The sequence below is a fragment of the Phocoena phocoena genome, chromosome 5 (genome assembly GCF_963924675.1).
Source record: "Phocoena phocoena chromosome 5, mPhoPho1.1, whole genome shotgun sequence".
NCBI classification, from domain to species: Eukaryota; Metazoa; Chordata; class Mammalia; order Artiodactyla; family Phocoenidae; genus Phocoena; species Phocoena phocoena.
In genome coordinates this window covers 19899715-19914229 of record NC_089223.1, presented here as the reverse complement: position 1 = coordinate 19914229, position 14515 = coordinate 19899715, and the positions used below count along the sequence as shown (strand labels likewise).

The 14515-nt window shown below is 39.8% G+C and overlaps 1 protein-coding gene across 2 annotated transcripts in view; it reads right to left on the bottom strand.

The window, feature by feature from the left end:
* NFKB1 (nuclear factor kappa B subunit 1) overlaps positions 1 to 14515 on the bottom strand; it is a 121980-nt gene that overhangs the window by 49628 nt on the left and 57837 nt on the right. For both annotated transcript variants that reach the window (XM_065877633.1, XM_065877634.1), the window contains one exon: positions 7332 to 7480. In XM_065877633.1, coding sequence (XP_065733705.1) covers positions 7332 to 7480 — 149 coding nt within the window. The remainder of the gene's footprint in view (positions 1 to 7331; positions 7481 to 14515) is intronic.

Below are 14515 nucleotides of genomic sequence, written 5' to 3'. Positions count from 1 at the left end.
AACCGTGTCAACCTGTATTTCTATACTCCTCAAAAATATCTTTGAAAAACAAAAACAAAATAAAGACTTTAAGATGTACAACTGAAAGAGTTTATCAGCAGCACACCAGTGGTATAAGAAAAATTAAAGGAAGTCAACACATGGGTAAGTACAAAATACTTTCTTTCCCTTATTTAAAAGTTTCTTTCAAAGATAATTGACGATTTAAAGCAAAAATAAAAAACAATATACGGTGGGATTTACAACATATGCAGATGTAAAATATATGACATAATAGCACAAAGGTCAAGAGAGGGGAAATGAAAATATACTGTTAACATGCTATACATAGAGAGGTATAATGCTACTTGGAGGTAGACTATGATAAGTTAAAGATGTATAGTATAAACCTAAAACAATGGCTAAAAAATACAAAGAGGTATAAATCTAAAAGGAGACAAATGAAATGACAAATAATCAATTAATCTAAAAGAAGGCAGGGGAAGGGGGAATGAAGAATAGATATGACAAGCAGAAAACAAACAGCAAGAGGGCAGATTTAAACACAGCCATATCAGCAATCATATTAAATAAAAGTCACCTAAACACCCCACTAAAAGACAGAGTATGTGAGACGGGATACAAAGTAAGACCCAACTATATGCAGTGCCTATTTACTTTGAATATAAACACACAAAAAGGTTAAAACTAAGAGGATGGGGAAAAAAATGTTCCAAGCTAACATTATTCAGAAGAAAGCTGAAGTAACTATATTAGTTTCAGTCAAGGTAAATTCCAGAGCAAAGAATATTACCAGGAATAAAAAAGAAGGTCATTTCATAATGATAAAGGGATCAATTAATTAAGAGGACATAAGAATCCTAAATTTTTATGCATCTAATAAAAGAGCTTCACAATACAAGAAGCAAAATCTTATAGAACTGAAAAGAGAAATAGATGTATTTATGAATACTGTCAGATTTCAATACTCTTCTCTCAATAATTAATAGAACAAGTAGAGAGAAAATTAGTAAGGAGAGAAAAGCTTTGAACAAACAACCTGACCCAACTGACATTTACAGAACATGCGTTCAATGTGATCAGACTAAACATTCTTTTTTAAGTGCACCAGTAACATTTACCAAGACAGACCAGGGCTTCCCTGGTGGCACAGTGGTTGAGAATCTGCCTGCCAATGCAGGGGATACGGGTTCGAGCCCTGGTCTGGGAAGATCCCACATGCCGCGGAGCAACTAGGCCCATGAGCCACAACTACTGAGCCTGCGTGTCTGGAGCCTGTGTTCCGCAAAAAGAGAGGCCGCCATGGTGAGAGGCCTGCGCACCGCGATGAAGAGTGTCTCCTGCTTGCCGCAACTAGAGAAAGCCCTCGCACTGAAACGAAGACCCAACACGGTCAAAAATAAATAAATAAATAACTTTTTAAAAAAAGGATTGACTTAAAAAAAAGACCATATTCCCTCCATAAAACAAGCCTCAGTATATTTAAAAGGAATCAAATGATACCAAATATTCTCTTACCACAATGGAACTAAATCAGATATCAATAACAAAGTTACCTAGGTAGGAGTACATTTAAATCAAGACTGGCCACGTAATAATTAATTGTTGAAGGTGGGTGACGGGTACAACGAAGGCTCACTATGCTATTCTTTCTACTTTTGTATATGTTTGGAAATTTCTATAATAAAGTGCAAAAGAAAAATGAGAGCAGACATTATTAGGATGAAAAACAGAAAAAAACAAGGACCATAAATGTTAACATGTGAGAATGCAAAATGGTGCAGCCACTTTGGAAAACTTGGCAGTTTCTTTTTCTTCTTTTTTTTTTTTTTGGCCACACCATGTGGCATGTGGAACTTCCCTGACCAGGGATCGAATCCCTTCCCGCTGCAGTGGAAGCCTGGAGTAGTCTTAACCACTGGACCACCAGGGAAGTCCAACAATTTGGCAGTTTCTTATCAAGATAAACATACTCTTAGCACACATCCCTACAATTCCACTCCTCAGTATTTACCCAAGCCAGGAAAAATGAAAACTTATGTTCACACAAAAGGTGGCTTTGTTCTGAAAAACTGGAAACAAACCAGATGTCCTTCAACAGGTGGATAAACTGTGATATATCAACACAATGCAACGATGCAACACTACTTATTAACTAAAAGGAATAAACTAGTGACAGACTCAGCAATCTGGAGGAATCTGAAATACATTGTGCTAAGTGAAACAAGTCAGACCCAAAAAGGCTACATATTGTATGATTGCATTTGCATATCATTCTGGAAAAGGCAAAACTATGGGGGTAGAACAGATCAGAGGTTGCCAGTGCCTAGAGTTGGGGGGAACCTGACTCCAAAGGGTCACACAGGGATTTTCAGGATGGGGGATGGGGGGAGGGAATAAAACTATTCTACGCCTTAATTGTGGTGATTATATGAGTATTTATCAAAATTCATAGAACTGTATACTTTAAAGGGTGACTGTTACAGTATTTAAATTAATTTCAAAAATTTTTTAGAAAGACAGGTTATCACAGTTAATAAGGGGTTAGTAACGGGACCGGGACTACAATCCTGTTTCTTACTCAAAATGCCATATTCTTACACATCAGTGGTTTTCAAAGTATACTCTCCAGACCAGCAGCATCAGCATCACCCAAGAATTTAGTAAAATGCAAATTCTTGGGCCTTATCCCAACCCTACTGAATCAGAAACTCTGAGGGTGGGACTCAGCCATCCGAGTTTTAACAAGCCCTCCAGGTGATTCTGATGGCCCCTAAACTTTGTGAACCACTGCTCTGCACTATGAGACAGGGCAATGAGATCAGAATCTCTGGAAGTAGGGCCTGGCATCCATACTTTTACAAAGTGACCAAAGGTGACTTTAATTAGCAGCCAGGTTTGAAAACCTCTACGCTGTGCCAGATGCTGCCATCATTATGATCGTCTGGGAACTGCCTCTGCCCTTTGGCTAGGTTCAAATCCCCAGGTCCTTGGGTTGGGATTCTAAAGTGCCTCCTCCATCTGGCCTTTCTTCACCTCCAGACTCAAATACTGACTTCACGGCTGGCCTGAGATTTAAAAGCAGCCCTTGACTCACAATACACACCCTAGGTTTGGAAGTTGGATACTTCCACTCTCAGTCCAGACCTTGTCCATTTTCTCCAAACAGCTCCTTTTCTGTGCATTAAGGTTGAACCATATGAAACTGCCAGTAGCTAACTGTTCTTGGATCTACAAAAATAGCAGTTTAATATGATCTGCATTAGTTCATTGAGGGAAGACTTGCTTCTGTCTTGCATTTTTATATTTCTATATCTACTTCGAGTGCTTACCATTGGTATATGCTGGAAATATTAGTTAGAAAAAAAGAAAAACTTCACATCTCTTTAAATCGGGGCTGCCAGGAAGCAAGCAGAGGGTGTGGTGATTATTGGTGAGGAAGGTGGCTTAAAGCAAAGTCAAGTAACAGTTTCCATCGAATGCAAATTTCAGAGAACTAAAATGCTGTTGAAACAAACTGCTGATATTCAGGATAGAAAATAAAACACCAAAGATTATTTTTATGAGGACAGGCACGAAGGACTAACTAAATAAGTGAGTAGGAAATAAAAAGTCAAAATTAAAGCTAACTAAAAGAAGTTAAAGGACAACCCCCTCAAATTAAACCAATCAAACTTACAATCATGACTTAGTTATCTAAAACATGAATAGTTTAATATAGATAAGAAAGTATCTTCGAAAATATAAATTAAATTTTACTGAGAACTCATGCTGAGAGTAAAGTGAAGAGAAACACTCCAAAGAAAGGTCATTCTTTTGGTTTTGATAATTTAGAAGTTATTTATCTTCTCAATGTCATTTTCCATATACCTTTTTTTTTTTTCTTTTTGGCCACACCAAGTTCGGCATGCACCATCTTAGCTCCCCAACCAGGGATCGAATGCATGGCCCCTGCGTTGGGAGCGCAGAGTCTTAACCACTGGACCACCAGGGAAGTCCCTCCATTTATCTTTTTTGATGTGTTGGATTGATGCCCAGCTTATGAATTTATACTCTTAACCTAAACTGTATTGAAAACTGCTTATCATGGTTCTGTTTCTAGTATTGACAAGTCTAAGGAATAACTCTGGCTATCTTCCTAAATTTCTCTATATGCTATTCTTACCTACAAGTTAGAACTAAATAAGAATAATCATTGATATCCTGTAAATACACATGAGGCAAGTTGGCTCACGTTACTTCATAGTATTAGCTAATGTTAGTTCAGTGTAGAATTTGGATGTAAAGGGCCTGGAGGTAGATTCTGTAGCCTAACATTCAGATTTTATAAGGGAAGAAATTAAAGTCCCCAAGAAGTCATGCAAATTGCCCCCAGTCCTACTGTTGTGAGTGACAGAACTGGAAATAGAATTCTGGGTTCCAGACCCCCAGCATGAGACTCTTTCTACTAAAATGCAACAGGTTCTGGCATTAGAAACTTAAAAAAAAATAAGAGCAACAAATGAAATCATGAAGGAAATACTGCATTTTGGGAAACACTGTATGCAAAAGTTTCTCAGTTAAAAATCAAATTATAGAAGGAGTACCAAGGTTTCATAGAGCACTCTGAATGGGAGAGGCTACTGAGTCTACTGTAACTCTTAGGTGGCATCCTCTTGATTACGTTTCTTGGTGAAACTGCATAGTATTAGAAAACCCCACAGAGCTGTGACCAGACATCTTGATGATCACATTTACAAGTTTAGATGCTCAAACTGTTGAACGAATGAATTCTTCCAACTACCGAACCCCTCATGCCAGCACTAAAAGAGAGTAACAGATTTCCTCACTTTCCTTGGAGACAAGGAATTTACTTTTACTCCTGCTGTAGGTCCCAAATTAAATAACCATTAGTTCCTCCCCAAGTCCTCAAAGACTACTAAGGCAAACCACAGAAACACCAAATTACAGATACCGTACTGGAATGTTTATAATAACAAACATTGTTAGAAGGGAAACTTCATGTATAATCTCCTCTGAAGGATATGATTATCACACACATTAAACAGGACCAAAGAGAATACACACTTTGTACTGACAGTAGCCTACTCAGAGTAAATCTGCAGACACTACGTGATCAATTAGGCCGAAACTCTTTGACAATTACCCTGCATTTCAAAGCTCTCATAGGTCAGTCAGGAACTGTAAGGGTATTCCAAAACAAACGATGACCAACTGTGACACACAAGAGGAAACAGGCCAGCCTTTCAAGAGGATGTTGAAACAAGGTCATTTAAAGCATAGTTGAATTTTTCAAATCAATTTAGGCTTCTTCCTCCAATCTAGAGGTTTTTTTTTTCTCTGACATCAAAAGAATCAGATTTTAGTGACTTAAAAGAAAGCTGTCTAGGTTTTTCACACTTGAAAATTTAAACAGTCAAACAAAGAAATACCAAGGAACATGAAAGTTCAACCTCCCCAATAACAGCCAACTTGAAACCTGATCAGAATTCAAAGCCTGAAATGTTACCATCAGCTTAATTATAGTTGATTTAAACAATTCCTTTCTTTTGAGTGAATAGTCTAGATTAAATGGGATTTTACTGTAAACTATTTAAACCAGTATTAGGAAGCCCTGAAAGATATTCCTGAAAATTAGACAAATTTAATTAAAAATTTCTTTTGAATTGAATTTATTTCTATAATACTTCATTCATTAAAAATGGCTTGTTTTATCTCTCTGACCAACCCTTAAATGAATGTCTCTTTGTATTTACATTTCAAGTCGAATGAATGCCAAAACAAATTTATAATCCTTGGTTGTGCACACTTTAAAAAAAATTGAAGTATGGTTGCTGTACAATATTATATGTTACAGGTGTACAATATAGTGATTCAAAAATTTTAAAGGTTATACTCTTTAGTTATTATAAAATATTGGCTGTATTCCCCATTTGTACAATATATCCTTGTATCTTATTTTATACCTAGTAGTTTGTACGTCTTAATCCCCTACTCCTATATTGCCCCTCCCCCCTTCCCTCTCTCCCCACTCATTTGTTCTCTATTATCTGTGGATCTGTTTCCTTTTTGTTATACTTACTAGTTTATTTTTTAGATTCCATACATGAGTGATATCATACAGTATTTGTCTTTGTCTGACTTACTTCACTTAGCATAATACCTTCCAGGTCCATCCATGTTGCTGCAAAATTTCATCCTTTTTTATGGCTGAGTAGTATTCTATTGTGTATATGTATATACACACATCTTCATCATATATGTATACATATACCACATCTTCTTTATTCATTCATCCGTTGATAGACACTTAGGGTGCTTCCATATTTTGGCAATTATAAATAATGCTGCTATGAGCACTGGGGTGCATGTACCTTTTTGATTTAGTGTTTTGGGTTTTTTGGATATATACCCAAGAGTGGAATTGCTGTGTCATATGGTAGTTCTAGTTTTAGTTTTTTGAGAAACCTCCATACTGTTTTCCACAGTGGCTGCACCAATTTACATCCCCACAAACAGTGTTTGAGAGTTCCCTTTTCTCCACACCCTCACCAACATTTGTTCTTTGTGTTCTCTTTGATGACAGCCATTCTGACAGGTGTGAGATGGCATCTCACTGTGGTAGTGATCTGCATCCCTGATACTTAGCGAGATCAAGAATCTTTTCATATGCCTGTTGGCCACCTGCAAGTCCTCTTTGGAGAAGTGTCTAATCAGGTCCTCTGCCCATTTCTTAATCCGGTTGTTTGTTATTTTGATGTTGAGTTGAATGAGCTGTTTGTATGTTTGGGAAATTAAGCCCTTATCATTTCTGTGCACACTTTCTAAGCAACACAGATCTGAAATAATATTTACCTATCCACTTCATGCTCAACATGTTCACACTGTAAATCGAGAATCAATAGTTCATTAAGGGAATCACCAAAGTATGAAATCATCCATAAAGTGTTGATTTCTGCTATAGCCAGTTTTCTTCTAATTTGTCCTTATCCTTATTTCCAGAAGGAAAATATTGCTAAAAGTGGCACACATGTCTCACAGGTCAAGTGACTGCATAATTTATCATCCAAACTGGGCCACTTTTGAGAGTTAAAGAGGGTGCTATAAATAATTAGGCCAGGACAACAGGTACAAAGTGGGTTGTATCAGGGAAATCCAGACAAGTGGGCACCTTACTCTTTGGAGTCCTCGGAGTCCAAGTGAGAGCTCAAATTTTCATTTTCTGGGGCTCTCTGAGGGTCTTGGAAAGACCCTTAATAAAAAGGGCCTGCTCCCTGGCTGCCATGTTTGATCTGCACCTCCCTTCCACCACATCATACACCCTCACTTACCCGACCACCATGTCCTTGGGTCCAGCAGCTACACTGCAGATGCCATCCTCACAGTGTTTTCCCACCAGGCTGTGCGCATGCAGGTGGATGTTTTTTCCATTTGTGACCAACTGAACAATAACCTTTGCAGGTCCCACATAGTTGCAGATCTATATAAGAAGCACATTTCAAAGTTAGCACACCTGACTATATTACAACATGGGAAAATGCTTAAGACACGCCAGTTAAGTATAAAAAGTGTGATATAAAATTAAGCATATCTGTACATATACGACCACAGCTCCGTTTTGAAAAATATGTGATGAACAAATGATGAGATGGAAATAAATTAAAATGCTAATGGCGGTTGTTTTGGGTGTGAAAGATATTCTGCAGGAAGCAGACCATTTAAAATACAGCACGTATTGTTAACATTGGAAGGAAGAGCACATCTTGGAGGATGCTGTATCCCCTTGCTACTAACCAAGAACATATTTTCAACTGCACCTTCATTGCATTTTTGGTCATAAAAGCTGGGTAAGAGATCAGTGAGAAGGGTATTGGGGTTGATTGATTGATGGAAACCAAGAGAAGGAAAGAGGTGACCAGAAAGAGTCCGTCCTAACTCTCTGCCATGAGATTAGGCAGGAGAGAGAGTCTTGCCCAGGGACCTGGCTATGAAGCTTGGCCATGGACACCCAAGCCCATGGAATTGGCCTGCAGTGATCTGTTTCTTTAATTCAAATAAGTGTACTACCTAAGTGCAAACCCTTAGATCTGAAGATTTTTCCATTTAAAGTAACTTATATTTTTTATTGTTATACCTTTAAAATGATGACAATAGCAATAAAAAGAAAACTGCAAGGAGATAATGACATTTTAAGTAAAGAGAGCTTGGACACCCTTTCTCCTCTAGTTGGTTCTCCAGCCCTCTATAGGAGACCACAGATTCCTTCCTTGAGAAAGCCCCAACACTAAAACCATACTCACAGAAAAGACCAATGGCTTTATTTTTAAACTTCCTGAATATTATAAGTCAGAAACCTGTGATAAATTCAGCCAAATTGTTGGAAATGCACTGTATCTCCTCAAAGGGTGGCCGGCTATCCTTGTTTGCCCGGGAATGAGGGGGTTTCCTGGGATGCAGCACTTTCAGGGCTAACCTAACTCCTTAGCTAACCTAACTCCAGGTCACCCTAACTCCTTAGCTCATATTGTCTCTTTTTGAGGAAGTATATGACCTAAATCCAGGACCTCCCAACTAGACAATCGTTAGAAATATTTCAATCTACACAAGCAACCCTTAGCTCAGGAGAGAGAGTAGATAGAAATCTCATGTAGCGATGGATCCTTGATGGATGTCTTTCTGAGATATACTTGAGGAAGAACCTACACTTGCCAGTAAAATTGCTTGGAAACAGACAGAATTCCTTTCCCCCAATCTACTTCTACTATAAATACCATCAAATGAATTTATATTCCATTGAGGCATGGTTTTGTTAGGATTTTTTCAGTATGGATTTTTTTCCCCAATCCAATCTCCCACTGTAAGAGTTGAGGAAAAGTTGATCAGAACTGGGATTATTCCCCAGAGGCTTTTGCGGGAGAGAAGTTTCCTCTCCTGAACAAAGGACAGACTCCCCTCTGTCCACAGTGTAGCTCCACTGGAAACCTTAGGGCCTCTCTGCCTGAACCCAGGCTCAGGACTGCTGCAAAAGTTTGCTTCCCAACCCACTAACACCCCTTCCCAAGGAGCAGGGCCACCTGTGGGAATGTCCTCCAGTCCTTGCAGAGCAAGCTAATCGCAAAGAATGCTTAGGATTAAATTAGCTTCTGACCACCTCAGAGCACAAATAAATAATTTCTTAAATAGGTTAAGCACTTAAAAAGCCCCCTGGGCATAAAACCAATTATGAACTTAGTGCTTTCCCTTTCATAACAGGTAGAAAGCCTTTACCCTTCAGGGTAGGACAGGAAATGAAAAGTTCTGGGTTTGCTCCAAAGTTGGCTGTTGTCCCTACATACTCCCTGGATTGCTGATGTCAGTTCTGTGTCTTGGTGTCAACATCTGAAATCAGCCTTTGTTATGATGACATATTTCACAGGGACTTCTTCGACAGTAAATAAACAGTGAAAGAGCATGAAATAGACCATGTCATTTCACTTTTAAGTGCACTGAGCATAGGAATTCAACAGTGTAAGGCATGACGAAATTCTTCACTTGGGTGAAATCAGGTAGGCTTTCCACTTAAGCAGGACACCAGAAGGAATCCACCCATTAAAGCCCAATCCCTTTGGATATCTGGACCCTTCAACGTTACCACTATGACGGAATCAGTCACAGGCACTGAAGGAAAGAGGTGGGAGGTCTCCTCAAAAAGTACTCACATCTTTTTCTTGCTATTACTTCATGATCGAAGGGTGGCAAGAATGAGGAACTGGGTAGTCTCTGAGGTAAAGGGCCTGAAAAATGTGCCAGTGACTAATGTGCTGTTTGATCCATTTGAAAGAGCTCAAGTCAGCATGGCATCATCTGGTTTTTCACACAGGCCACAGAGCAACGACAGGGAGCCCCCTGGGTTTTGTGGACTTTCCAAAATACTGACTGAAGGAAGAAAGCTGAGGCATGGGGACACACAAAAAAATACTATTTTCTATTTTCAGGCTCTATGGCTAATGAAGACAGTGGAATTCTACCTTAGGGGAGGGAATACTTCATAAAATGCCACTATGACAGAGAGCTATTTGCAACTGACTCAGAAATTCATTTGTTCTATGGAGAATCAGATTCTTTTTATTCAGCCTCCCTTTTACTTCTTTGCATAGTGGTTCCCTTGAAAATTAAGTTTGTAGAAAGCAACTGTGTCTGCCAGAAAGGGTGGGTTATTTTTTAAAGAGTCTGAGCATAGCAAGCTTTTAATAAACACTATTGGCTTAAATACAAGTTAAGCTATCACTTAGAGTCAAGGAGACAAAGGTGACAATCAGCTACCAAGGGACACAGGAAGAGCATGTACTTGACAGACAGACTAGCTAGGTTTGAAGACAGTTCCACTGTTTACTAGTTCTGTGACCTTGGGCAGTGTTCAGCTCATCTGTAAGATGGGGATAATAACAGGACCTCACAGGTTTGTTATGAGGATTAAATACATTAATGCATGTAAAGTCTTGAAGACCACTGCCCAGTAAATAACAGCAATACACAGTGTCAACCACTATCTTATTACTGTAATACATTCCTCTACCTAGAGACCTTTAAATAATACAACTGCCCTGAGGTGAATGTTTAGAAATCCCGTTTAAAGGCAGGTGGCTGGAATAAATGACCAATTCAGGCCACTTCTATTCCTAGGGTAAGACTTTTTTCCAGAGTGACATATTTATTTTACTGGGCTTTGTTATCTATTTATTTATTTATTTTAGTAATAATTATGTTATTGTAGGAATACCTATCATTCTTGGAGGTGCTCAGGTTTCCTTGGCTTCCTTGATGAAATCAAGCCTTTCTTCCAGGAGCTTTATGACTCAATACCTACTGATGACCACAGGCTAGATCTGCCTTTTGAGTAAGAAACAGAAACCAAGTATCTCAGATAATACCAAACTCTTAGTCAAATCACCTCCTTTTATTTAAAGCAACTAACTCTGTCATGCTCTGGAAAAGTGCATACTGGTTCTTTAAAGCTGATTAAGAGAAGTAACCTAGAATTTTCTAAGAATCAGATTTTGAAAGGTCCACTTTACTTGCTGAGTTAATTTGGACATATCACTTTGGCAGAATGTAGAGTCAACATGAATATGAGACGTGACACATGAAGTAGTTCTTTTCTGCTGAGCTTTTCCTCATGAAGTGATGATGATGATACCTGAAGAAGAGGAGGGGAAAATCCACACTTTTCAAACAGAAATCTACCCTAACTTTACTTGTGTATCTAACTTTGACCTCTACTGCTAAAGCAGCAGAGGAATGTGGTTAAATTCAAGAGCTCTGACGCCAGGCTGCTGTGCTCAAGCCCCTCTGTTGTCACTTAATAGCTGGGCCAGCAGGGAAGGATGGATAACATCACTGGACATCAGCTTCTCCACCTTTAAAATGAAAGTAATAATACATTTGCTTTTATAGGATTGTTTTTAAGGATTAAATGAGTTAAGTGCTTGGCACCTAACAGGATTAGCAATCTCAAATATAAACCCTCTCTCCTATCCAGGCTATTACCTCACCGACAACCAAAATGTATCCATTTATTCAGTGAGTACTTATTAAGCCCCTTCTATGTCCCATGCACTGCAGTAGGTCAGGGAATGGAGGGATATACAGCTGAGTAGAAAACAGACATAACTCCTGTTCCTACGGGAAATAAAGAGTAGGACCGATACTACTCAAAAATACCACAAATAAACGTAAGTGCATAACTATGAAGCACTTACACAGGACATGCAGAATAGGGATTTGACCTGGTCAGGAAGTCAGAGAAAGCTCCTTGAGGGAGTAATGAGGACTGAGCTCTCAAAGAAGAGTAAGAATGTAACAAGGGACAACGGGGTGGGTAGGGGTTGAGAAGAGTATTGCTGGCAGGGAGAGCAGCACAAACCGAAAGCTCTGTGGTGAGAGTCCGACTCATCGTCTCCTCAGTCGAACTTACTACCACCTCTCAGGGTTTCCTTCCCGTGGTTCCTACCACCTGAGGATGTCCCTTCCTTCTCTTCCCTATGTAGAACCATCCATTCTTCAAGGGTACAACCTAAATCTGAATCTTCCATGACACTCCCTTCACCACTTTAGCCCACAAAACTCCACCACTGTCCCTTTTTTGGGGAATGTGATAGGAAGAGGGCAGGAAAATTATACAGAGTTCATTGCAGCAAGAAGATGGTAAAACCAACTGGCAACTGAAGGGTTACTGTCTTACCTCTCTTGCTTGTTCAACTCCCAGAGCACATCTAGCTATACTTCCTCACTTTCTGTTTTTTTTTTTTTTTTTTCTTTTGCGGTATGCGGGCCTCTCACTGCTGTGGCCTCTCCCGTTGCGGAGCACAGGCTCTGGATGCACAGGCTCAGCGGGCCCAGCCGCTCCGCAGCATGTGGGATCCTCCCAAACCGGGGCACAAACCCGTGTCCCCTGCATCGGCAAGCGGACTCTCAACCACTGTGCCACCAGGGAAGCCCTCACTTTCTGTTTTTATGGAAGGGAAGGGGACTTGTTAACTCGGCCCATCTTCACATCAGCCCTGTGGGATCAGTAGTGCCACCCAATCCCACAGCCAAGGGAAGTGAGGCACACTACGATGGGTTAAACTGCCATCATTCCTGTAAGTGGAGTGACTGGGCAGCCCTTTGAACTTGGGTCTGTCCACCTTCAAAGCCCGTTCACATTTTCCAGTACACTGGCTACCACTTGGCTTAATCACTTTTTCTTCTGTATATGTCCAGTGTGCACAGTGTTTCATAGCTCTCCTTTGCCTAGCACAGTGTTCGTGACAGTTATCCCTGAAAAACCTGTTTGTTTGGTTTTGTTGGTGTGTGTTGTGGGGAAGAAGGTCTCAATGAAAGGTGTGAGGTGGCAGAAGTGCACTTGTCCCCCTGTAAGGCTTCTTTACAAACAAAATCATGCCACAGACATTATTAAACTGTGCATTGATTCTCCTCTGTTATGGTGCAAGTCATATTACAAAATGAAGAAAAAGGAGGAGGAGGAGGACAAGGGAAGGGGGGAGGGAGAGGAGGAGCTGGAGAAGGAAAGAAAAGAACATGATTTGCATAACATACCTCCTCTCAGTGACGCAAAAGAGACTTTACTGTGCTTTATTCTTTATTCTTTGTTGAGTACACAGGAAGCACTGAATAACCTTCATCAAGCAAGATAGTACAGAACCATATCTAATAGTTTCTGGCATAGGGTAGGAAGATGCTTGGTAAAGTTAGTTCCTTCTTTTTAAGCCAGCAGACTTCAAGCTGATCCAATCTGGGACCAAATCCCAGCTCTTTCTTCTTCCAGCTCTGTGGGCTTACACAAGATAAATAACCTCTCTGAGCTGCATGCTCTATACCTACAAAATGGGACAATAATGGGACCTCAGAGGGCTGTTGTGAGAACCACACAGTGTCTGGCACATGGCATGTACTATGGAAGCACCAGTTTCTTTCCTTCTCTTTTATAAAAAGGGGCTGTTTTGCACCTGGATTTCCCAAAGACCCTGTGAAGCAGACAGACTTGGCACTATCATCCCCATTTTGCAGATAAGAAAACAGTTCAGACAGATTAACAAATGACATAACCCAAGGTGAGACAGTCAAGATCCGGAGGATGCTGGAATTCATCCTGAGTCTTCTGAATGTAGGTGCAGTGTTCTTATAAGATGGGATGACATGAAAATATCCTCTTTGGCCCACTCACTGTTGATAACATGGTTGTTTTTCCAGTAGTGCTCCTGGATTTGCGTTGATTCTTTCACATTCTTTCGTCTTTTTTACTGCCCTACTTATTTGACCAACAGCACACGTGGCTCAGATGTTTGGGATTGGAAGGGCAAACTGGGCCATTAAACACAACAAAATAGACAAAGAGGGCTTCATCAACTATGTAGAGAAGTGGAATAAAATCACTATCTATGTAAAACTCCACTTTGCAAGTTTTGAGTTTTTTGTCATACTTTGACCCCTGGTTTTTGTTTTATTTGAATTTTCAGTTTCATTACATCAAATATAGCCACTTATAAATCATACTTCTTTCAGAAAATCAAGTAACACACTATTGCTAACTCTGGGGACTTGCACCTCAATAGGTGTCATTATCTCATTAATATATTAAAAATAAATGTTTACCCTTTGCATGGCCCAATTGTTCATGGTTACAAAATAATATGTAACTTATGGATGAACTGTGTTGCAAATGTTCATTTATAGGCCAGTTTTTTTGGAACCTGGCTTATAAACCTGGTTTATTCTTTTATTTATTTATTTTTTAAAATAAATTTATTTATTTATTTTTGGCTGCATTGGGTCTTCATTGCTATGCGCAGGCTTTGTCTAGTTGCGGTGAGCGGTGGCTACTCTTCGTTGCGGTGCACGGCCTCTTTTTTATTGCGGTGGCTTCTCTTGTTCCAGAGCACGGGCTCTAGGTACGCGGGCTTCAGCAGTTGTGGCACGAGGGCTCAGTAGTTGTGGTGCACGGGCTTAGTTGCTCCGCGGCATGTGGGATCTTCCT